Source organism: Indicator indicator, chromosome 17, assembly GCF_027791375.1.
Source record: "Indicator indicator isolate 239-I01 chromosome 17, UM_Iind_1.1, whole genome shotgun sequence".
NCBI lineage: Eukaryota > Metazoa > Chordata > Aves > Piciformes > Indicatoridae > Indicator > Indicator indicator.
Window position 1 is genome coordinate 5,992,282 of NC_072026.1, and position 23,919 is coordinate 6,016,200.

At 44.4% G+C, this 23,919-nt stretch overlaps 2 protein-coding genes across 2 annotated transcripts in view; both read left to right on the top strand.

Moving 5' to 3' along the window:
* The first annotated feature begins 950 nt into the window (after nucleotides 1-950).
* TMEM35A (transmembrane protein 35A) lies at nucleotides 951-4,234 on the top strand. Its single transcript, XM_054388783.1, has 2 exons — nucleotides 951-1,070; nucleotides 3,848-4,234. Exons 1-2 carry the CDS (start codon nucleotides 951-953, stop codon nucleotides 4,232-4,234), a joined length of 507 nt encoding a protein of 168 aa, XP_054244758.1.
* Nucleotides 4,235-7,638: 3,404 nt separating this feature from the next.
* Nucleotides 7,639-23,919, top strand: part of CENPI (centromere protein I) — a 34,820-nt gene continuing 18,539 nt past the window's right edge. The window contains exons 1-19 of the mRNA XM_054388844.1: nucleotides 7,639-7,834; nucleotides 8,505-8,642; nucleotides 10,392-10,510; nucleotides 11,612-11,719; nucleotides 13,593-13,641; nucleotides 13,942-13,988; nucleotides 14,668-14,757; nucleotides 16,018-16,137; nucleotides 16,394-16,555; nucleotides 16,770-16,890; nucleotides 17,074-17,165; nucleotides 17,488-17,605; nucleotides 17,704-17,768; nucleotides 18,238-18,335; nucleotides 18,923-19,058; nucleotides 19,601-19,725; nucleotides 21,212-21,260; nucleotides 21,423-21,656; nucleotides 23,291-23,332. Of these exons, the coding sequence (XP_054244819.1) occupies nucleotides 7,639-7,834; nucleotides 8,505-8,642; nucleotides 10,392-10,510; nucleotides 11,612-11,719; nucleotides 13,593-13,641; nucleotides 13,942-13,988; nucleotides 14,668-14,757; nucleotides 16,018-16,137; nucleotides 16,394-16,555; nucleotides 16,770-16,890; nucleotides 17,074-17,165; nucleotides 17,488-17,605; nucleotides 17,704-17,768; nucleotides 18,238-18,335; nucleotides 18,923-19,058; nucleotides 19,601-19,725; nucleotides 21,212-21,260; nucleotides 21,423-21,656; nucleotides 23,291-23,332 (2,109 nt within the window). The remainder of the gene's footprint in view (nucleotides 7,835-8,504; nucleotides 8,643-10,391; nucleotides 10,511-11,611; nucleotides 11,720-13,592; nucleotides 13,642-13,941; nucleotides 13,989-14,667; nucleotides 14,758-16,017; nucleotides 16,138-16,393; nucleotides 16,556-16,769; nucleotides 16,891-17,073; nucleotides 17,166-17,487; nucleotides 17,606-17,703; nucleotides 17,769-18,237; nucleotides 18,336-18,922; nucleotides 19,059-19,600; nucleotides 19,726-21,211; nucleotides 21,261-21,422; nucleotides 21,657-23,290; nucleotides 23,333-23,919) is intronic.

Genomic DNA, 23,919 nt, shown 5'->3' on the forward strand with positions numbered 1-23,919 from the left:
TTCCTGACATAGGAAGTGTCACTCCTGTAATATCCTATGAGTGTAAGATTTTTGTAGACTGTCGCAGGCTCTTGTTTTCAGTTAATAGGTTGGGATGCAGTTTTCCAGAAGTTCTGTTTTGTATTTGGATTCTCACTGTGAGATCTGAATGGATTTCTCCTTAGCCTGGCTGTGCGTTTGTCAAAAGGAAATTTGTGGCAGATTAGAGGGGGAGAGAGAATGATTTCCTATCAGAAAGTAATAGAGGATCGAGAAGCCTCTCTGCTGTGGAGTCTGTGGAGAATTGAACATACAGGACAGGTTTTATCTGCAGTGGGGGAAGGTGGCACAGTGACCTCACTGTCCCTTTTTGGCATGAGGTTTCAGGAGATCCACAGGGGCAAGACATCTTTTTTTTTGCCTTTTTTTTTTTTTTTTTTTTTTTTTGCTTTTATAGGGCAAATATATTAAGGACTATGTTGTTTGCTGTGTATTAGTGTGTAGAGCATCTAAAAGCTGCCTCTGTACAAGAGATCTCTGGCCACTTTTCCTCCATAGCAGGTTACTCCTGTGACATCTGCTAACGTGTCCTCGTTTTCCACTAGTGAGCATTTGTGCTGTGCGTTTGCCATCCCACATCCCCAGAACTGGCTCCGTTTCGGGTTTCTGTGGGTAATTTATGGAAAGTGCAAGGCAATAGAGGATTATTTAATGGTAGCGGCGGTGGGAACGATCATTGCTCAGCAGGTGCTGGAGCTGCTTGGCTCCGGCTGCGTGGCTGCCGGGCATTAGGACCCGGAGGTTGCTCAGTGGAGGAGGCTGAAGCTCCCTCCTGCTGTCATCCTCGCTGCCTCTGCAGCTTTATTCCTCATCTCCTTCAATGGTGACTGACTACCTCCCGCCCGGACTGGCAGCCGGAGCGACAAGGCCTCTCTACGACTAGTTCCCAGGAGCGGTTCCTGGCCGGCTCTATGGCATCGCCCAGGACTATCACCATCATCGCCCTCTCGGTGGCCCTGGGGCTCTTCTTTGTCTTTATGGGGACCATCAAGCTGACCCCGCGGCTGAGCAGAGATGCTTACAACGAGATGGTGAGTGCAGCGGCGGCAGCATGGAGGGAGAGGCGCTGGGGTTCCCTGCCCTCAACCTTGCCGCAGGAGCAGCCTTTGCGGTGGGATGCGCAGAGGGTGACTGCTACGGAGCCCTGACCGGTGGGTGGGAGTGGGAAGAAGCTTATCTGTCTCCTTATTTAATGGACACAGAGAGACACAAATAATGCATAGTGCCGAGAATATCCTGGCAGCCCTAACCTGGGCTACGTCTGAGCCGATCCACGGAGAAACCTCTTGTGGATACGGACGAGGAGGGGGAGGCAAACGAACAAGGCAGGGGGACAGCAGACCGATGCCTGCAAAAGATGGGGACACAAGGGTCTCTGAAACACAAGGGCTGAAGAAGTGCCAGGCATGTAGCAGGCAGGTACAGCTGAGCCCTGGAAGAATGCCTATCCCCGGACGGAAGGCAGGATAGGCAGATGCCTGCTTCGGCAGCCAGATGGTCCTAGTCAAAATTCTGTGCTTTAAAGCAAGGATAATGACACTGGCTTTCCCTACCTCACCAGACTTGTGTAGGGATTAATTCATGACCATTAAATGCTTTGCGAGTCTTAGCTGGCAGAAGAAGATATTATTAAAAGTAACCTTATTATTCTCATTAGCCTGGGAAATGAACCTCTCCTCCTCTTGCCTAATGGGAAAGGGATGAGGAGAGGAAGAAGTAAGTGTGTGCATTTCCCAGCTGGTGAGCTAGTTTGTTCTCCTCTCTGCCTGGGGCCAACCCTGCTGCAGAGCTTTGGCGGCTGCGAGGTGCCGGCAGGCAAGGGACTGGCTGTCAGGTTTTGCTTCCTTGTTTGTGTTCTCCCGTTGCCCACACCTCCCCTCCCCGTTGCATTTATTGCAGGGACTGAAAAGCATTGGTATAATTTTTGTGCCCCTAAAAAAATAGTGCTGGAAGTTTCCAGCACATTCTGTTCTATCCCTTTGCTCCACCTGCTCAGCTGCTTTTCCTTAGCTCTCAAATAACATCTGAATCACAGTGCCTGTCTGCAGCCCAGCACAGGGATGTCACAGAGAAAAATCACCAAGTAACTCAAGAGCAAGACACTAAGATAAAATGCCCAGAAAACAAAGCTCTTAGATTCTGCTATATAAGGGACAGGGGGGAAAAAAAGGCATTGAGAGTTTAGAAGCACTGAAAAATCCTTGCTCTGTAAAATATTTTGTTTCTCTGTCCCTTTCTGCTTTACCAAGAGTCAAGCCTACAGGAAAGAACGATTTCTGTTTTTACACAGAGAAAGCAGAGGTACTTGGGTATTACACAGCCCCCATCATTCTTAATAGCCCATATTGTATCACGTTCAGGGCTCATTAGGCTTTCATGCTCTTTGCTGTGCTGCATGCCAGGGTGGCCTGTCATGTAATGGAGACAGTTAGTGAAAACATGATCTTGCCAATCAGTAAGCATGGCTTCTTGCCCTGAGCAAATACAGAACCTCTGTAATCTCCCTACGGCACCAAACTTGCAGTTTTTCATTCATCAAAAACCAGACACACTAGTTTCTCTACCAAAATACTTAAAATATCAGAGTGCTTCAGGACATGCTAATAGTACCTTTCTTTTAAAAGCTGTTATTTTTCCCCCTAATTGTTTAAAAATACTTTGCTCTGAGTAGAGGTTTTCTTCGATGAAGTTTTAAAATGCATCCTTAGAGTGCATACACTTAATGTGTCATGAGATCTTCGATTCAGTAGCAAAAATGACAATGCTGTATATTTTTAACCACACATGAAGTGTTTCAGGTCTTCTTAGAAGGAAGCAGCAAAATTTACAGAGGAGTGGGGAAGTTCTGCGTGTCTGTAGTGCAGGTTTCCAAAATCAGATGGAAGTAAATCTACAACGTGATCAGTGCCTATAAGAGCTGAAATTCAGCTTTAATTTCCCTCTCCCTGAGGAGAGAAGCAGAAAACACAATAGGGACAGTATGCTCAAGTGCAAGTGGAAACAATTTCAGTGCCTCCAATAACTAGGAGCTTTATGAAAATGTATTAAATAAATTAAATACTTGATTGGAAAAAAGGAAAAACCCAAACAAAACCAATAAACCCACAAGCACCTAATGTTCAGATGAAAAAACTTGAATATGTGTAAGGATAAAGGTTTTCTTCCCTGAAACAGTGAGGAGGCCATGTAAGGAGGTTGGGTCTTGCAACTTACAGTGCTTTTTAAATCCATCATAAAGCAGGGAGCAAAGGATGTCAAATGTCAGCGTGCTTTCCTCCTAGGAAAGAAAGTATCATAGAAGTGTGTAAGCACAGGGTAGAGTTGGTGAGTCTCAGCTTTGATGTTTGGTCTCATGCTCTGATTGTACTGCCCATAAACACTGGGATATTGTAAGCTGATTTGAGGTAGAAAGAGACTTCTGTCTTGCTCTGCCTTGGCTTTGCAGGGAGTAGGTGTGTTAATTAATCCTAAGGGATGAGCTGCTCTTGGAGGGAGGTACTTGTTTGTACCAGCGTGGTTCTACATTGCTAATTCTAGCAATTGTAACTTCAAATTTCAGGAAAAGGTGCACCTGGTCCAGTCCTAACTCCAAATATGGGTGCTAGGTTGCAGAACTGTTTTCCAGAGAGGAGACTACACCACTGATAGTGTTAATATCCCTCCATCAGATGCAGATTGGATATTGTGTCAGAGATGACCGAAGTGATCTCTGGGTCTGATTGCACATCAATATATCTCAATATGGAACTCACCTTTGCCTTTACTTTCTCACATTCTGGTGTTCTACACTATCACTGCTTGATTTCAGAAACGAGCATACAAAAGCTACGTGCGGGCCCTCCCCATGCTAAAGAAGATGGGAGTCAGCTCCATCCTTCTCCGCAAGAGCATTGGTGCCCTAGAAGTGGCATGTGGCATTGTCATGACACTGGTGCCTGGTCGCCCCAAAGACGTGGCCAACTTTCTCCTCCTCCTCCTTGTGCTGGCTGTGCTCTTTTTCCACCAGCTAGTGGGGGATCCACTCAAGCGTTACGCCCATGCCCTAGTCTTTGGGATTCTGCTTACCTGTCGCCTGCTGATCGCCCGCCAGCCTGAGGAACAGCCACCAGAAAAGAGGATCCTGTCAGTGAATGGGGATGAGCAGCCACTCATCCATGAAGCAGCTTCTGAGAAAGGCAAAATGAAGGTATCCTAGTAGAGGGCAGGTGCAAAATACGGACCCTCGAGGCAGCTCTCTCTAAAGTCACCCAGAAAATTTGGTTTTTATTTACTTATTTATAGATATATATATATATATATATAATTTTTTGGGGTCTAAATAAAGTTGCTCTTGGGGTCTGTAAGACACATGGTATGTCTACACTGTAGTCGTGCTTTTGCTGCTGCCCTGTAATTCAGAAAAATACAAGCTAGCTTTCACCAGGACAGCATGAAGGCAGTTGGCAGCCTGGCTGGAGTAGTGCTGGCCTCAGCAGGCGCTGCAAAACCAGCCTGAGAGCATTGGGCAGGTAGTCATGCTAATTTGGTACTGCTGCAGTGAGGAGATTCACCTCTGAACATCATCCCTGAGCCCCATGGCAGCTGAAACCGAGCCTGGATGCACTTGTCCACCATGGCAGTGTTGACAACAGCGGCTGAGTAGAGCATAACCAGAGTGTCCCTGTGCCAGCTTATGCAGCCCCATCCACAAATCCACCATTTCCTTTCCCATAGCCAAGGGCGGAAAGAACCCTACTGAGCATTAAAGTGCTGTTTGTTGTGTTTGAGACAGATCCCTTAGCCCTTGCTTCTTCTGTGTCCAGTCCTTACTTTGGACTGGTTATCCAGGGAAACACTCAGTGGCAAATACCATTCTGCTCCCTATTTCCTTGTACGAAAAAGAATCCCCCTTTTGCACAACTACTTCATAGAGCTGTCAGTTATTGGTGATAGACGAGGATCTTAAAATGTCCAGGTACCTCACTGTTCATCCCACATAGAGCTTTGGTGAGCAGGGGTGGGGGGAAGTCCTATCACTAGAGCCTGAATCCCTGTGTGTTGTATCTGAAAATCTTAGAGAGTGTCATAGGAAGCATGTGTTACCTCTGAGTTTGTTTGTTTCTCCTTGATGTTTGTCTGTTTTCAGTTTTCCTTTATTTTCTTAATTATTCATGAAAATAAACTTTTTGAAATTTGGAGAAAAATGTCTTGACAGAAGCAGATTTCTTTTTTTTTTTTTTAATTGAGAGGCACACCTGAAAATATTTTTTCCTGTGCTCGAACACTGCACCTAAGCCAGGCAAAAATCTTGTCAGGGGAATTTCAGAGAAAGGCAAGGCAATGCAGGATGGAAGCCATCTGGACACTGCTGCACAGACATTTAAAAGACATTTAGACATTTTCACGAAACAGATAAATTTCTGCTTCAGTACAATGTGGCAGCAAGAAAAGCTATGAAAACTCCAATAAAATGTCAGTATTATCTCTATAAAAATTGATGATGGATGTTCATATGCAGTGTATAGTTTTCCTATGTTAAATTTGCTGCTGAAACAGATGGCTATATGCTGAATACATAAATGCTGCAGAATCATCCTCCTAGAGCCCCAAAAGACTAATTATCTCTTAGCAGATATGCACTCTGAGGAAAAAAAAAAAGGCACTGTTGTTAAGACAATCTCTCATCTTTACAGACTACCTCAAGCTCACCCCAAATTACATAGAATTTGCTTTACATCCTGAAAAATGCTTCATTTACCATGCCCCAGCTGGAGTTATTAATCACTTTTTAATTCAAAAGCAAATAAAAATACCAGCAGCTGAAACTCCACGTCATGTATTCTTACACAAAGAGCTCATAGCTGAACTGCGGCAACCTTTTTTGGCCAGCTCCCCCTTACATGTGCATCTAACTTAGTAAACTTTGGAAACAAGTGTTTGGTCTTCTGTGATGGAGACTGCAGAGACACCAAAATAATAGATGTAGAATATTTCGCACAGCAAAGCTTAGCCCTGCAAAACCTTCAGGCTGAAGTCTGAAAACTGTTCCATTCTTTTCACGTTTCCAAGTAGGAATTCCTGATCCACAGTAGCTGCTACATGTTCGTCATTATAGGGGAAGCTAAGACGTTTCTTGGGAGCCCAGTAACAAAGAATTCTGTATTTATCTATATTGGGTTGACCTCCATCATTGCCCCTCTCAGCATTAGCAAACTATTTTTGGAAGCTGCCAGTCATCTTTGCTTGTTACAGGTGATAAGGCGCCAAGAACTATTTCAGTCCTTTTGTAAAACCACGATGCTAATTTGCTCTTTCCATCTTTTATCTCCCTGCGCTTTTCTTTCATCTCCAAGCCCCTCATTTAACTCCCGCCAGCTTCATCCCCTGAGGGATGGCAACGGCAGGCCTCTTCCAGAGCCAGCGTTTTCCCAGCTGCAGATCGCTGCGGAGCTCGGGCGGCGCACTGTCCGAGAAGTGCCCCCAGCTGGGCCCCACCTGAGGGCTCGGCAGTCCAGCCCCTGCGTTAGCAGAGAGATGAAGCCCCTCACCCCGTACTACCAAGCCGACTCTACCCTACTCCCACCCTCCTCAGCCCTGCGTGCGCCCCGCCGCGGCCCCACGCGGGCCGAGACCTCTGCGTGGGCGGGCTCCGACCGCCCGCAACGAGCGCAGCTCATGCGCAGAGAGCTTGAGGGGCGGTTGCGCGGCCTTGCCTGGGGGCGAGCTGCGCATGCGCGGGCGGCCGCGCCGAGATTTGAACTGCGGGCGGTAGGAAAGCGGCGCTGGTGGAGTAACTGCGGGGGGCGTTACGGTGGGGAGCTTTGGGCACTGGGTCCTCCAAGAGCAGCCTCTCCCCTTGTGGTGCAGGGCCCTCGTTGCCGTTCTTGGGACTCCGGAGCCTATGTGCCTGAGCGCGGCGGTGTGGCTGCGCCGGGCCGGGAGGGCCTCCTCTCCCCGTGTGGGGCAGGCAGGGGGGAGCCGCTGTGGGGAGAAGGGTGTGCATGCTTCGGCGGGGGCGGAGGGGAAGGGCTCTTCCTGCCGAGTATCCCCGTGGAAGTGTCTCGTACTGAAGAGCTGTGCCGCAGTGGGCTCGCTCTTTGTAAGAAGCGGGGTTCCCGCCTGTTTGTTAGGCCTGCTTTATGGCTGCTGGCTTCCCCTCCAAATCGTTTTCGTCGAATGCCTGCAAAACAAAGAGAAAACCCAGGCAGAGCAAGTGCTAATCAATCGGAAAACTATAGTACTCCAAAGTGTGAAGAAGGGAAGAACTGTCATCTACCTGGAGTTGTGTAAAATGTTGGATATTGTCCTGCATGATATCCTGGTCACCCAATGGGAAAAGTATGGAACTCAGGTCTGGGTAAGGAATTGGCTGGATGGCTGCACTCAGGGTTGTGCTCAATGTCCAAATGGAGACCAGTGACAAATTAGTCTGTTAGGTTTTTTAGGATCTCTCTAAAATCTTTGCCATGAAAATGCATTTTTCTTTTCTTGCAAGGAACCAGCTCTGATGCTGTTTGTCTGTTGGAGACTGGTTTATTTTCTTTCCTCTTTGGAATGAAGAATTGGAACCCCCATTACAGATAGATAACATTTTCCAGTCTCAGCTGGGAGTTTGAAAAGATGTTCAAAAGACAGAGTTCTAAGACCCCAAAGGAGCCTCTGCAAGTTCAGAAAAGTCAAACTGATCTCTCTGCATGTCAAAAAGGAAGGACAACTAATGGTGAAAAAAGTGTCCAGAATCATCAGTCTCCTGATGTTCAAAAAAATGACAGTGAGCAAGACTCCCTCGGGCAAGCTTTGAGCTACTTTGAGACAGGTAAAAGCAGTTCTAAGGTTAGCCACTTAAGATAGAAAAGATAATAAGTAAATTCTTAATAATAAAAGTCTAATGTTGCCTGCTGTTTTCTTTCTTTAATACCTGAAATTTGTAATATTTCCTTGATGTCTTGAAAGGTTTTCATAGAATGGGTTGGGTTGGAAGGGACCTTAAAGATCATCTAGTTCCAACCTCCTGCTATGGGCAGGAACAACTTCCACTAGCCCATGCTGCTGCAGGCCTCATCCAACCTGGCCTTAAACACCTCCAGGGAGGGGTCATCCACAATCTTGCTGGTTAACTTGTTCCAGTGTCAACCCACCCTCATTCTGAAGAATTTTTTTTCTCATTTCCAATCTCAGTCTCTCCTCTCCCAGCTCAAAGCCATTGCCCCTCGTCCTGGCACTCCAAGCCCTTGCCAGAAGTCCCTCCCCAGCTCTCCTGTAGCCCCTTCGGTACTGGGAATCTGCCCCCTCCCCTTGCTTCATCCCCCCTGGAGCCATCCTGCAGCCAGGGAGCCTCCAGCACTATTCTCACTTTCTCTATTATGTAAAAAAAAACAACAGAAAGGAATATATAAGGGCAGTGCAGATAAGTTTAAAAGAGTTAATTTTCAGTTCAGAAGTTGTTTCATCCTTGTGTTTCTAATGTATATTTTCTTTTTCCCTAGTTCAAGATCATGTCTCACTGAGAAAGAACCTTGTTCTACGGAAGCACTTGGCTACTGTGGAAACCATTGCCCTGCAAAGAGGGTTACCTCATGAAGGATTTCATGTCTTGCTAAATGCAGCACTCAGTGGCAAACTTGGTAAAATGTTTACATGCTGCCTTTTGTGTCTTCTGTGAATGTCTCTTTCCCTTCTAATCAAACTTGCTTGAGATAAGGAGTTTATGGTGACTATATTGTTAGATACTGTAGGGTAAAGTTATTCTTTCTGGCATAATTCAGTGTAATTTCTGACTTCATCCTAAAATTAACCTCATCTCTTGCTGTGGGGGAGTTACAGCCAGGAAAAATATTATGGCTTGTTACAAATATTTGTTGAAAAGCTGATTTCCTTTGTAATTGCAGTTCTCTGAAAGGCTTAAAATGTGTCCTTAGCAACCATTGTATCTTTTCCTTCTTGTAACAGTTTGTGTAGGTTCCTGTTTCCCCAAGATCAAAACAATTGAAGAAACTGATGTAGCTGTATTACTGAAACTTACTAAAACTAAAAAAAAAATCATCCTAACAACCAATGCAGCAGGGTCAGTGCAGCCCTCATTCTGCTTTCTTAGGAAATAGAAAGTATAAATGCATTTAGACTTCTAAACTGTCACAGAATCACAGAATAGATCTAGTTGGAAGAGACCTCAAAGATCATCCTGACCAACCCTCTAACCCAAGAGGAGTACACGGAATTCTTTCCCCTCTATGCAAGTAGTTTAGTGCTCTTGCTTTAAACTTGCCATCTGATCTTCAGAACAGTAACCTGCTGGTGTGTTGCTGGCAGTCCTGTATGCTTTTGCTGAAGGAATTTGGTTCTTTAATATTACAAGAATTTTTTTGTTACTTTCGGTTGTCTTGCCAAGAGACCAAAGTCTAATTCAATAAAACCACTCTATAGTCACAGAATGGTTTGGGTTGGAATGGGCCTCCAAAGGTGATGTAGTCCAACCCCCTGCAGTCAGCAGGGACATCCTCCACTAGAGCAGGTTGCTCAGAGCCTTGTGAGCCTGACCTTGAATAGCTCCAGGAATGGGACCTCAACTACCTCTCCAGGAAACCTGTTGCAGTGTTCCACCACCCTCATGGTAAACAACTTGTTCTTAACATCCAATCTAAATCTGCTTTCCTCTGATTTCAAAACATTGCTCCTCATCCTATCACTGCAGGCCTTTGGAAACAATCCCTCTGCAGCCTTCTTGTAGCCCTCTTCAGGTACTGGCAGGCTGCTCTTAGATCTCTGTAGAGCCTTCTCTTCTCCAGGCTGAACACCCCCAGCTCCCTCAGCCTGTCCCTGCAGCAGAGGTGTTCCAGCTCCCTGATCGTTTTCATGGCCCCCCTCTGGACCTGCTCCATCAGGTCCATGTCCTTCCTGTGTTGAGGGCTCCAGATTTGGACACAGTACTCTAGGTGAGGTCTCACCAGAGCAAAGTGACAGAATCACCTCTCTCCATCTGCTGGCCACACTGCTTTTGATGCAGCCTAGGATGAGATTTGCCTTCTGGGCTGCAAGTATGCACTGTTGACTCATGTCCAGCCTCTCATCTACCAGCACCCCCAAGTCCTTTTCTGCAGGGCTGCTCTCAATTTCATCATCCCCCAGGCTGGATTGATATCTGGGATTGCACTGGTTTAGGTGCAGGACCTTGCACTATTTTTTTTTCCCAGGCAGAAAAGAAATATTTCTGATATTTTTTTGTAATATAGATGAGTCCACTCCTCTGCACTGTTACTTTAAGCAGTGAAGCTCTGAAAAGTCTTGTCTAGAGGGAATTTTGGCTTAAGCTGCAGAACCATATTAAGGAACCTGTTACATAAGCACCATCTTATTTGGAATTGTTTGTTTTCCAGCTGATACAGTGAATACTCGTTTACTGAAGAGCCTGATTCCAGCCTCAGCAATACCAGAAGATTCTGTGGTTTCAGCTGTGTCTTGGCTCTGTGTCAGCAAATGTTCAAGCAACATCCAGGTAACTTAATAAATATTTACATTAGTTATTGCTGCTGCACAGGACTGAGGAGAGATTGCTTTCAGGAAACAAAAATCCTGAATTTTTCATGTCCAAGGTTCTTAAATAAGACACTGCCATTTAGAAAGGTTGGCAGACCCATTGCTGGAACAGCAGTGGGAACTTCTGAAGTGTGAGTGGAAATGTCCACAGTTCCTACTTCTCTCATATGTCTGAATTCCATAGGGATCCTTTCTCCAGCAATCTTTCTGTAAGTTACTGTTCATTACCAACTTCAGCAAGGTATCCCTTGGGTTCTGGGTAACTTGGGCCATGGCAGTGTGACTTAATGTTAGCAAAGCAGTCTTTTGTCATCTTCCTGTAATCTGCTCAAAGGTTTACATCATGGAATCATTTCAGTTGGAAAAGGCTTTTAAGATCATCCAGCCCAACCATTAACTTGGCCCTGACAAATCCACCACTAAACCATGTTCGTAAGTGCCACATCTACACTAAACACCTCCAAGGATAGTGACTCGACCAATTCCCTGGGCAGCCTGTTCCAGTGCTTGACAAATCTTTGGATGAAAAACTTTCCCAATTTCTGATTTAAACTTCTCCTGGTGCAGCTTAAAGCTGTTTCTTCTTGCCCTCTCATTTGCTAATTGAGAAAAGAGATTGAGACCTGCCTTGCTTCAAGCTCCTTTCAAGTAGTTGTAGAGAGCAATGAGGTATTCCCTGAGCCTTCTTTTCTCCATACTAAACAACTCCAGTTCCTTCAGCTATTCCTCACAAGCCTTGTGTTCTAGACCCTTCACCAGCTTCATTTCTGTTCTCTGGACCCACTCCAGCACCTCAATGTGTGTCTTGTAGTGAGGAGTTGTCAGATCAGATTTGAGTGTTAACACAAGTTCCAAACTGAGCTTTTTCCATTCTGATATGGCAGCTGGTGCTCTTCACAGACTTTCTTCTGGATTATCCCTGTACTGTCCATCTGTAGCTGTCTGGTTGTCCTTGAGAGTGGCACGTATGAGAGTGGCAGCCTCTTAGACTGGCTGGTGACTGTTCTGCCTTTCTGTTGCCCATCACTTGCTGTAATGTGACTTTTTCCCCTATCTGCAGTTGCTTTTTATCAGATGGCTGATCACAATGTTTGACTTCATCAATTGCAAGGAACAACTTCGTGCCCTCTATGGTGTCTTCTTTTACTTATTGCAAGATGAGAAGATGGTAAGAAGAGCTGAATAAACTGAAATGTTCATTAGCAGTATGTGTATCAATCCATAGGGACCATTTTCTGATGGCTGGAATTTATTTCATTTTATTTTGCATTCTGAGGTGGCTGGATCATTTACCTTAAACAAGGAAGTACTGTTTGATTATTCTAGTTTCAATGCTGTGGTCTAGATGTTTAAAAATGTTTCCAAGGATTGTTACTCTGCATCACACAGAGTTACAGTATCTTTTGTCTGAATTCCCAAGAGTAACTATGATGCTGCAATCTCTGGGATTGTGTTTGATGTCAGGCATCAGCAGGTGAAGTCTCCCCTTCCTGGGGAGAAACTGACTTGTATACCTTGGGCAAAACCAGAAAAACCTTTTAGAGCATTACTTATTTAAAGGTGAGAAATTCCAAATGCTGTTCTACTTAATTGACTTGAAGTGTAGCTTAAATGAGAACAAGCAACCAGGAGATTTTTGGCTGAGTGGCAACTGTGAAATCCAAGTGGTGGAATATTGAAGTGTTTGGATTCAGCTAATATTAAGATGAGCTTGACAATAATGTTAGATATGAAACTGTGAATATCCATTCAGTTTATAATGTTTTGTAGTTTTTAAAGTTCCAAGAGTTGAGAGTTACATTTCTTGCAGTTTTAGATTAACATTACAGAATTCCAGAATGTTAGAGGTTGGAAGGGACCTTGAAAGATCCTCCAGTCCAACCTCCCTGCTAGAGCAGGATCACCCAGAGTAGGTCACACAGGAACACATCCAGGTGGGTTGTGAATGTCTCCAGAGAAGGAGACTCCACTGGGCAGCCTGCTCCAGGGCTCTGTCACCCTCACAGTGAAAGAGTTTTTCCTTCTGTTCACATGGAACCTCCTCTGCTCCAGCTTGCACCCACTGCCCCTTATCCTGTCATTGGACATCCCTGAGCAGAGCCTGGCTCCATCTCCCAACACTGCCCTTCATATCTTAATAAACATGATTGAGGGCACCCTTCAGGCTCCTCTGCTGCAAGCTGAAGAGATGCAGCTCCCTCAGCCTTTTCTCATAATGGAGATGTAATCTTTTCATAAAACTGAGCTTCTTAGTGTTTAAAAGAGCATTTTCAGGCATGATGGGCCAACTGGGGAGTGTACCTGAGTTACTGTGAAGCTAAGACCCTTACAATCTCAGCTGTAGTCAGAAGCTCAAATAAATTATTTTGATTCAAAGATATTTTTCTTCTTGAAAATGTAGTTTTAATGTCATTGTTGACTCCTGAAATATCCAGACTGTGTCCCAAGATCCAAGCTCATAGAAGAGTGGTTACTATAGGACTGATCATAGTGCAAATAATCACAGAATGCCAGGTTGGAAGTGACCTCAGGCATCATCTGGTTCAACCTTTGTAGGTCACGGTTTAAATCTAGGTTTAAATGAGATGCCCAAGCAGCCTTTAGCCCTGCCTGAAGCACACATGGAAAAAAAGTCTTCTTGCTAGGACAAAATAGTTCAAGCATGGAAAAAAGCCACTGATTGTTTGTTTTCTTGTAACAATATTTGCATGAGCAGAAAAGAAACTCCCAGTTCCTCACTGATCTCTAGCAATGTTCAAATGAAAGTTTACTTGGTTGGTTTTGTTTTTAAATCCAAAAGTTTAATTTGTAGTATTAGCCAGGTCAATAACCCTTCTCACTGTGCCAATGACATGTATCTTGTGAAAAGCATGCTACTTCCTAGGGGCAGAAGGCATGCTCTGCCCCAGTGGGAGTACAGTGATGACTTGAGACAGCTAGCAGAAGAAACTGTTGGCTTGTGAAGCTTCTTTGTTGCTTTAGTGCATCCTGGTTAGCAGCCTGCACTGACAAGGTGCTTCATTGCTGCATTTTCTTTGCAGTGCCCCTATGTCTGCCACCTGCTCTATCTGCTGACCAAGAAAGAAAATGGTGAGTCCAATTGTATTCCATTCAGACCATTTTGTTTCTTCTTCTGTTTGCTGGCACTGCCTTTCCTTCCAGTGGAGCTAATGCAATGGCTAACTAACACATTGCTTTCAAGGCAAGGAAACATGAGTGGTAGTTCACCTTGAGCTGTGGGACTTGGTAAATTGGAAACTCATCCACAAACAGGAGGGGTTCTGCTTGCATCGTCATGGCTGTCTGTCATGAAAGTGCTATTGCCTTTTTGCTTAAATGCCTGAGACAGTGGTTTTTTTAAATACATTATGCTCTTAATTGTATTTCCAGTCAAGCCTTTTCGGGTTAGGAGACTGCTTGACCTCCAAGCAAAAATGGTGAGTTGATTGCACATCATGTAGAGTTTGAACAGTGGTTATAAATGCAGTCTGTGAGCCTAGTGTCCTTGCAGGATGGAAAAGAGTGGCTAGTGTCCCAGGACAGGATTAGGCTCACAATTGCAGGTTGTAGTCTTGCCTTGTCTGTCTTGAATGTGTGTGCCTAAATTTCATTTGTGTTTTATGAGCACATGCTATATGGTTTATGCCAAGGTGTGGTAAAAACTCTGAGGCAAAAGTTTCTTTTTTTTTTTTCTATTACCATTTTTAATTTTATATTAATCTTTTTCAAATGGGCTCAAAAATGAGAAATATACAATTGCAGAAGATTTTTTTTTTTTGTAAGAAAAAATTTGTAGCTATAATGTTTTTGGAGCATTTAGAGAGCAGAAGACTTTTTTTTTTCCATAGTTTTAATTGTGAAATTCCCTGTTTATTACAGTTATGACTACAGAAAGTGCCTTCTTCAATCCCCTTCCTATGTCTCATTGACACATTTTCTGTTGTTTGGTTTGACTTTTCTTTTTTTTAGGTGTTATTCTGTGGTTACTTACTGATATGTAACTTTAGAAAGCTTTTAGTAATCACTGTGGGGTTTTAGCTTCTGGAAAGCCTTAATCACTTTCTAATCTAAAAGCACACCCCACGTATTTGTTCCTCTTCTTCTGCTATTTGACAGGGAATGCAGTCTCATCTACAGGCTCTACTATCACTTTACAAACTCTTCTGTCCTGAGCTGGTCACCATAACCCTTCCTGGGAAAATGAAGGTAGGGAATTAGACTTAATCTGTTTGGAACCAGTATTTATGAGAGCATTCACAGAATGGTTTGGGCTGGAAGGGACCTTGAGGATCATCTAGTTCAAATCTCCCCCTGCCATGGGCAGGATCACCTTCCACTAGCCCTGCTTGCTCAAGGCCTCATCCAGCCTGGCCTTGAACGTCTCCAGGGAGGGGACATCCACAACCTCCCTGGGCAACCTGTTCCAGTGTCTCACCACCCTCACTGGAAAGAATTTATTCCTAATCTCCAGTCTTAGTCTGCCCTCCTCAAGCTTGAAGACATTCACCCTCATCCTATCACTGCAAGCCCTTGTAAAAAGTCCCTTCTCAGTTTTCTTGTAGCCCCCTTCAGGTACTGGAAGGCTGCTCTAAGGTCTCCCCAGAGCCTTTTCTTTTCCAGACTGATCACCCCCAACTTTCTCAGCCTGTCCCCACAGGGGAGGTGCTCCAGCCCTCTGATCATCTTTGTGCCTGCTTCTGGACCCATTCCAGTTAAGCTATAGCAGAATTTAGCAGTGAAGAATTAATTCTATTTCTTATTTGCTGTAAGTTAAAATGAGACTTAGAAGAGGATTCTTTGCCTTGGGTTCTGTTCCCTCTTCAGCACAATGCAATGATTTGGAATGGAATGACCTCTACCTTTGTCCTTATGTGGATTACTTTAGTGTTCCTCCTGGCAGTCTTGCTGTTAAGGTGGGGTTGTTCAGCCTGGAGAAGGCCCTGGGGAGATCTTATTGAGGCCTTCCAGTACCTGAAGGGAGCTTACAAGAAGGCTGCAGAGGGACTGTTTGCAAAGGCCTGCAGTGACAGGATGAGAGGCAGTGGTTTGAAATTAGAGGAGATTGTTAAGAACAAGTTCTGCACCATGAGGATGGTGGAACACTGCAACAGGTTGCCCAGGGAGGGCTCCCATCCCTGGAGCTCTTCAAGGTGAGGCTCAACAAGGCTCTGAGCAACCTGCTCTAGTGGAGGATGTCCTTGCTGACTGCAGGGGAGTTGGACTAGATGACCTTTGGAGGCCCCTTCCAACCCAAACCATTCTATGTTTCTACAACTATTGAACTACAGTCGAAAGGTAAAGAACCTGATGAATGAGAGTTCTGTGGTGTGCAAATCTAGCCTCATGGTCTGTCAAGCACAGAGGACTGCATGTGCATCCCTGTGGTGACATCAGAATAGAAACTAATCTTTCTGTCAATTTGTCTGAGTTTAGCATCTTGCCTTGATGTCTGATTGATGTTTTCAGAATTTCTTCAGGAGTGCAGAGGGCCCTTGGAAAGCAGCAATCAACACTGTGGGGCGAAAAAACTTCCCAGTGCACCAACCACTGGTTTTAGGCACAGCTCCACCTCAGTCACGAAAAAGGGTAGGTTATAGGCCTAGGGCAAACCCCAGACAGTGCCAAGCAGCTGTTTTTTATGATGAATATTGACAAACAATGGAAGCCAGGCTTTGTTTAAGCACTGGGAAGGGTGGAGTAGCTATACAGGAACAGCATTTCCATTATATTAAAAGCCTGGAGACCTTTTTTTTGCAAACAAGGTCTTCATGGGAGCACTGATAAGAAGTGCACTTGATTGCATTGCAAACAGTCATTGCTGTTCATTTATGGTTTTCTACAGAAATGGAATGCTCAGCTGATTGTACCTGCAAGCAGTACAAACAAAAACAATTTAGAAGAGAGCAGGGGAAACAATGTTGATTTGTACAGTACAAGTCAGTCTTTTCCAGTGGAGCAGCTGCAGACTTTTCCTCAGCTTCTACAAAATATCCACCATCTAGAGGTGAGTTTCTGTTCTGTTCCTGTTTTGAGAGATCAAAAGGTGTTCCTCTGTGTCCTGTTCATGTGCATAGTGTGTGGACTACCCAGTTCTAACAAAGCATCCAGCCCTATCTGAGGATGCTTGGTGCTGGTAAAAGGATTGGGCAGCTCATAGAATGAGGTTATCTGGCAATTTGCTGATGTAGATACTTAACTTTGTCTGATTTCTCTTGCAGTTTCCTTCCCAGATGGCTTCAGTGCTAACAAACCCTTTACTGCTTCACTACATGAATTGTGTCAAAGATGAGTCAGTTTACCTGAGGTTTTACTTTTGGATGAGCCAGGCTCTTCAGGAAGGTAGGTATTTAGGGTTGCCTTGGATGTTAGGGAAGTAAAGGATGTCTGAGGCTTTCCACTTTTCAAGAGTGGCACTTCGCTGTTCAGATTTATAGTGATAGTCACACAGTGTTAAAACAACTACTGGAAAAGAACTTATTCTTGCTGGACTCATGTTCAAATACAGTGTTCTGTCCTGTTTAGAATGCACCTGGTGTGTGGCTGATAATCACCAAAATGAAGAAGAGTTCAAGAACTTCCTGGAAACTATCTATAAGGCAGAGTGTTTCTTGCAGGTAAGTGCCTGCTTTGTGGAAGCACAGGGTTTGATAAAGTCTTACCTTAAAGTACTTCTGGGACTTGCCTGTTTCCAGTAGTGTCTCTGAGAAGTGACAGTGTCTCAAGTAATAAAAATCCAGACTCTTAGAGCAAGTCAATATTCTGGAGATGGCCTTGTTTTCTACAGAAAAGAGAACCTGAGAAGGATGATTTAAATATCCTGGTGAATTGTATGGCAGGAAGAAAGTCCAAGCCTCTTTCTTTCTCCAGGGTGAAGTGAGAATGAAAAGGTGCAGGCATAGGAGATGAGTTTTTGCATGTTCATTTTCTACTTTGTAGGAGGGATTTCTTTCCTGTGAAGAGTTCCTGTATAAGAGCCTTCCTCTCTGGGATGGTGTCTGCTGCCAGTCACAAATCCTCAGACTTGTGAGTTGGATCCCCCTGAGCAGCTTCTCTGGTATGTGCTGCAGGTCCTTTGGGTGAGGCTAGACAGTGTCTGATCTTGAGGGATAGAGTTTGTGCACAGGTACCACAACGTTTTTCCATTTGTTTCAGAAATGAAGTCACAGCTCTATGATCCCCTGGCACAGCTCTTTTTCACATCATCACTTTATTTTAAGGTAATTTGAGTACAGTGGCTGTTTACTTCTGGGTGATATTGCTGTCTGCACTTCTGTCAGGTCTAACAGCTGAGGGATTCCTATAGGGAACTTCTTTTGGGGAAGCCTGTGCCCACATGAGGGCAAAACATGTACTCACAAAACATTGGGAGTTTGAGTGCCTTGTAAGAGATTTTCTTTTGTAGACTGTAATTAAACTGGAGCAGTGGAATTAAAAAGAGCTGATAGTACAGCAGGCAACAGCTGGGTTGTTTTACTGCCATTTTAACTTAGTATTTGAAACTTGCATTCTCCAGGACAAACTATTTAACACATACCTTCAGTTCAATGGAACAGGCACTCTGTCAGCTGGAGAAACTCTTTATCTTTCTTCTGTACATATCAATTCTCATGCTTTTTCTTTCTTTTTTCTTAGTATTATTCACTTCTGTAAATTGCCACCAACCTGTTTTCTTTTTGCCCCTTGCAGTGCAGTTTTCTGGAGAGCCTGACAGAGCTGCTGCAGAACTGCTTAAATTCCTATCTGTTTCATCTAGATTCAGAGTCTGAATCTCAAGCCCATGCTTTGTAAGTTTGTCTGAAAGAAATGCAATGCAGTCTTCATTAGTGGGTTTAAATGTGTATTCCAGCCCCGTTACCCAGCATAATGACTGACTGCAAAGTTAACATCTGCTGTGTTGTAAGCTACTTCATCAATCCTGTTCTATTTCCTTAAAAGTGTTTCTATTGGCACTGAAAATGGCAATGTCCAGAAGTCAAAATCCTTGTAACACTGACAGCTGCCTCATCATAGAATCATAGAATGGTTTGGGTTGGAAAGGACTTCCATCTAGTCCAACCCCTGCAGTCATCAGGGACAATCCTCCATTGGAGCAGGTTGCTCAGTGTTTTTGAGCCTGACCTTGAATATCTCCAGGGATGGGTCCTCAAACACCTCCCTGGGCAACCTGTTGCAGTATTCCACCACCCTCATGGTAAAGAAATGTTTGTAATAATGTTGGTAACAATATTTCACTGGGTCTATGGAAGAGGAAATATATGTTGCTGAATGCTCAGTGGGGGGGCAGATGGATAAACTTTTTTTTTATCACTTTTCCTTTTTCCTGTTTGCAAAGAGCTGTCTGTCCTAACATTGTACCCTGTCATTGCTGCAGGAATACCACCCTGTCTGGACTGCTGAACGCGGTGGCTGAGCTGGTCCGCTTTGTTGGACGGATTTCTACAGATGCTTTACATTTGGAAAACAACTCTTGCTTCCTGCTGCACTTCATCCTGAGTTTCTATGAAACTGTAATGCATCCCATTCATTTTGTCTTACAAAGATCCCGACGCTCTAAGGCTGTTTGCATGATTTTTTTCCTTTTTTAAGTTTGAAGCTGGAGCATGAAAATGCCTTCCTCATTGCATGAGACAGAACTGTGTGATTCGAGGATGTTCCAAATTATTGCTCCATCTACAGGTGGTAGCTGTTGCTGTTGCAGCCATAGCCAGAATTAAATACACTGCCTGAAAGTGGTTGATCTTAAGTCATAGGATCATAGACGGGTTGGGGTAGGAAGGGACCTGCAAAGGTCATCTAGTCCAACCCCCCTGCAGTCAGCAGGGACATGTGGTATATACCTCAATGGTTTAGGCAGTCACTGAGATGTGAACTGATGAATATGCCTCATCCTGCAGAGGAAACAAATGGAATTGCTTCACCCTGATCTTCCCTCCTAGGTGAAGTTGATAGAGCTGACTGACATGCAGTATCATGCTCTGTTTTGCTCTTAGATGCTTCAGGGTTTGTTAATGGCAGTAATAATCCACCAGGATTTGCTTCATTCCTGCAGGTGTGTGACATGTACCTGAGGTACCATCTGCCTTTGTTGATATTGCCTCCTGCTGGAGTTTTCTACCCAGCGCTTGTCAGCATGAGTCCTGTCAGCTTGAATCAGCTCTGCTACGTTATGTACAGGTACTACAAACCCTGTGGGCTGTAGGGACTCCTTGTCTTCTCTTTCAGCCTTTTGGAAATTACTTTGTAAAATCTGAAGTCTACTTTCTCTTGCCATGCAAAACAAAAGTGAACCTTCCAGCTGTGTCCATTTTTCACGGTGCAGGATTTTATAGATGTAGTTCACACTCTCTGTTTTCAGGCTCTTACCCAAAATAGCAGGATTCTGATCTGTTTCCTGTGTTAGTTACATATCTTTGATATGTGAAGAAAGGAGTTCCCTTATTGTTTTGAGAGAACTCAAGTCAGCCAGCTGGAATGAACAGTAGTTAGTTATAAAACGTATAGAATCATAGAATGGTTTGGGTTGGAAGGCATCTCCAAAGCTCATCCAGTCCAACTCCCCTGCAGTCACCAAGGACATCCTCCACTAGATCAGGTTGCCCAGAGCCCTGTCAAGCCTGACCTTGAATATTTTCAAGGATGGGGCCTCAACTGCCTCCCTGGGCAACCTGTTCCACTGTTCTACCATCCTCATGGTAAAGAACTTGTTCCTAACGTCCAACCTAGATCTACTCCTCTCTAATTTCAAACCATTGGCCCTCTTCCTATCGCTGCAGGCATATATAAACAGTCCCTCTGCAGCCTTCTTGTAGGCCCCCTTCAGGTACTGGCAGGCTGCTATTAGGTCTCCCTGGAGCCCCCTCTTCTCCAGGCTGAACAGCCCCAGCTCCTTCTGCCTGTCCCCACAGCAGAGGTTCTCATTTGTATGCTTTGACCACTAGACTTTTCTTTGCAAATTCTGTGGAGTGCTGAGTAGGAAGCACTTCTGCCACCTCCAGATTCTGTGAGAGAAGGGAATGTTGTGGTGCCTGCAGGTCAAAAGACAGCAGTGTTTAGCTCTCTGCAGGATCCACCATCATGGCTGCTGTTCTGGGCCTTGTTAGTTCCAGTGGTTGCATTTGAGAAGAAGAGTAGCCAACTGCTGACAGCTGGTGCAGGGCTCTCCATGTGGCTTTTTCTCTAAGGAGTCTGCAGGGTAATTAATGTGACAGGATGGTCTCTGGGAAATAAGAGGAGCTAATGCTTATTATGTAGAACAACTGTCAAGTTGCGTTACTTCCAGTGGCTTCTGTTTCTCTGCTTAGTGAATGAAAGCCTCCCTCAAAAATACACTGCATGCTTTGCTGATTTTAAGGCTGCCTGTCAAATCTTACATGTTGCCTTCATGAAGGTGACTGTGCCTGGCAAATCAGTTGTGTCTTAAACATTCAAGGGATTAGTATTGTGTCCCCCTACTCTTCCTGGAAAGGATGGGTCTATGCCAAGTGATAAAGTCCCTTTGAATTCTTTTCCATCTTGCTTTTCACTGATATGGTTTTGATCTCTCTCATGGAGGAAAATAATCTTTCTTCATGCTTTCTTCTCCAGATTTTTTTCAGCTCTTGTAGGTAGAAAAAAAAAATTACAGCCCCCTAAATTTATGTCTTGTTGATTTTATTTTCAGATATCGAACCAACTTGGTGGCTGCAAAAGAAAATGAGCTGAGTGAAAAGGTACTGGGGGCAAACCTGCTAGGTGCTGGAGCAGACCTTAGTGAGGAGCTGGGCTGGATGGAGGGGAAAGGGGTTCTGATGGCATTCTTTTAAGGACTGGAAGGAGCACACCCAGCTGCTTTGAGGATGGTTTTAATGATTTTGATTTTTCTTGTCCCTCAGAAAACACTGCAGTTCAAGATCAGTAGCCAGACATACCAAGAGTACAACCAGTATGTAATAGCTATGGTAGGTTGTCTGTGGACATCCAATGTATTCCAGATGGATTCTCATCCTCAAGGTCTTCGGATGGATGATGAACTGCTGAAGACAACTGGAGTGCAGGAATTCAAAACCGGCTTTAACATTGTCTACCACCCAGCCATGATTGGCTATGCTGTCTCATTCCTGCAGCAGGTAATGGTGCAGACCACCAGCTGGGCCTTTGGCAGCACCAGATGTGTCTCTCAATATATAGGCTGACTTGGAGAGGCAACTGGGCTTTCAAAAGCTGGTATGGGATTCTCAGATCAGTGTCAGAGTCTTTGTTTGCACAATCCAAAAGCATAAATGTACATTTTAAATGTGAATTTGTGCTTATGGTCCCTAAAGTAGCTGAATAATGAAAGAAATCACTCAGTAAAAACTTCCCAATAGTTCATCCTGCCCCACAAAATATAGACTGACCTTAACATTTAAAACTCCAGAAAAACAAGAAATGAGGAGTTAAATTGTGTACAGATGTGCACAGTGGAACTTGTTAGCAGAACTTTCTGGCTCTTGCAGAAGCTTTTGAGAATGGTTTATTAAAGAAATAGTTACTTCAAGTGCAGCAGTAAGGTGCAGTCTTGCATGAGTTCTGTTAGGAGCTGTCTTCAGTTCTGGGTGTTCAATGCAGCTTGCCTGAGTTGTTGCTGCTCTGAGGGATCAGCTTTTGTAGGGCAAGGGGTGCACAAAGATGGCAGGAACACTGGCAGGCTGAAGGGATGTGTAAATGTGGCTGCTGGAATGAAGGAAGTGATACCCGAGGTTCAGCTTTAAGCAAAGACTGCTGATTAGGAGCTCTTCATAAATTTATCTTCATATTTTATATAATTTACCTTCATTGATACACTTGAAGTCCTGAATCTAGGTACTTTGTCTCTTAAATCCATATCTTCTCTTTGCCAGAGAAGGCTGTTTTATTTTTATGATATAGAAACTGCTTTTCCTTGATCTTTTTCCTGGTGTAGCAGGATTACTTTTTCATATATTTTGTCTAGAGCTTTTCTGAATTTTTCTGATTCTTCTTTGTAGCTTTTGTAAGTCAAAACCCCACCCCCAAAAAAAAAAAACCCAAACAAAAAAAAACAACAAACCTCAATAATAATAAAAAACCTGAAACAAACCAGCACCAAAAAAAAACCCCAAAACCCCCAAATTTGCTTAGCAGCTATGATTGATGTGTCTTAAGACAGGAAAAAAATATATTTAGCTGCAATGGCATCTTTTCTTCAACCCTTGAGTGCTGAGCACCAGAGGGCACTGCTCTGCAGCACACTCAGAACACAAACAGTAAGCACAGATTTGTCAGGGTTGGAAAGGACCTCAAGGATCAGGCAGTTCCAACCCCCCTGCCATGGGCAGGGACACCTCACACTAGATCAGGTTGCCCAGAGCCACATCCAGCCTGGCCTTAAAAACTTCAGGGTTGGGGTTTCCACCACAGTAATGTAGGTGGCAGGAGGTTCTTTCCTCTTGCTTTCTTTCTCGTTGTTGGAAGTTACAATGTTTTGAAGGGGTTAACTTTTACGCTGTAGAAAGGCAGTGGTTCAAGATATTTCTGTATCTCTGTTGCTGTCCAGTAATGCTGCAACAGAGCAAGATGATTTCCACATTACCTAAACCACTTGTGGATACAGTCCCATGCCTGAAGTCCCATTCTGAGGCATGATTAAAAGTTTCTTTGCACAGCTGCAGTTCCTGATTTAGAAGGAAGCAGAGGCACATCTACTCTGGACATACTTTTTATCTGACTTGAGACTGTTGTTGTTTTTTTCCCTCTGCTTAAGGCTTTCCCAGATGATGCCACCTTCAATTTCAGTTTAATTAAGGTAAGATTTCTTGTTTCAGGGACATCTTCCACTAGAGCAGGTTGCTCAGAGCCTTGTTGTGCCTGACTTGAATAGCTCCAGGGATGGGACATTAACTACCTCCATGGGCAACCTGTTGCAATGTTCTACCACCCTTATGGTGCAGAACTTGTTCCTAACATCCAATCTAAATCTCCTCTCCTCTAATTACAAACCATTGCCCTCTGTCCTGTCACTGCAGGCCTTTGCCTTCAGGTACTGGCAGGCTGCTCTTAGGTCTCCCCAGAGCCTTCTCTTCTCCAGGCTGAATAACCCCAGCTCTCTCAGCCTGTGTTCATAGCAGAGGTATTCCAGACCCATGATCATTTTTATGGCTCTCCTCTGGACCCTTTCCATCAGGTCCATGTCCTTCCTGTGTTGAGGGCTCCAAAGCTGGACACAGTTCTGCAGGTGAGGTCTCACCAGAGCCAAGTGGCAGAATCACCTCTTCGTCTGCTGTCCACGCTTCTTTTGATGCAGCCTAGGCTGCCATTGGCCTTCTGTGCTGCTTGTCATGCCCAAGCTAAGAATGTGGAACACAGAAGTGCAGTGTTTGGGCATTTGGGCAC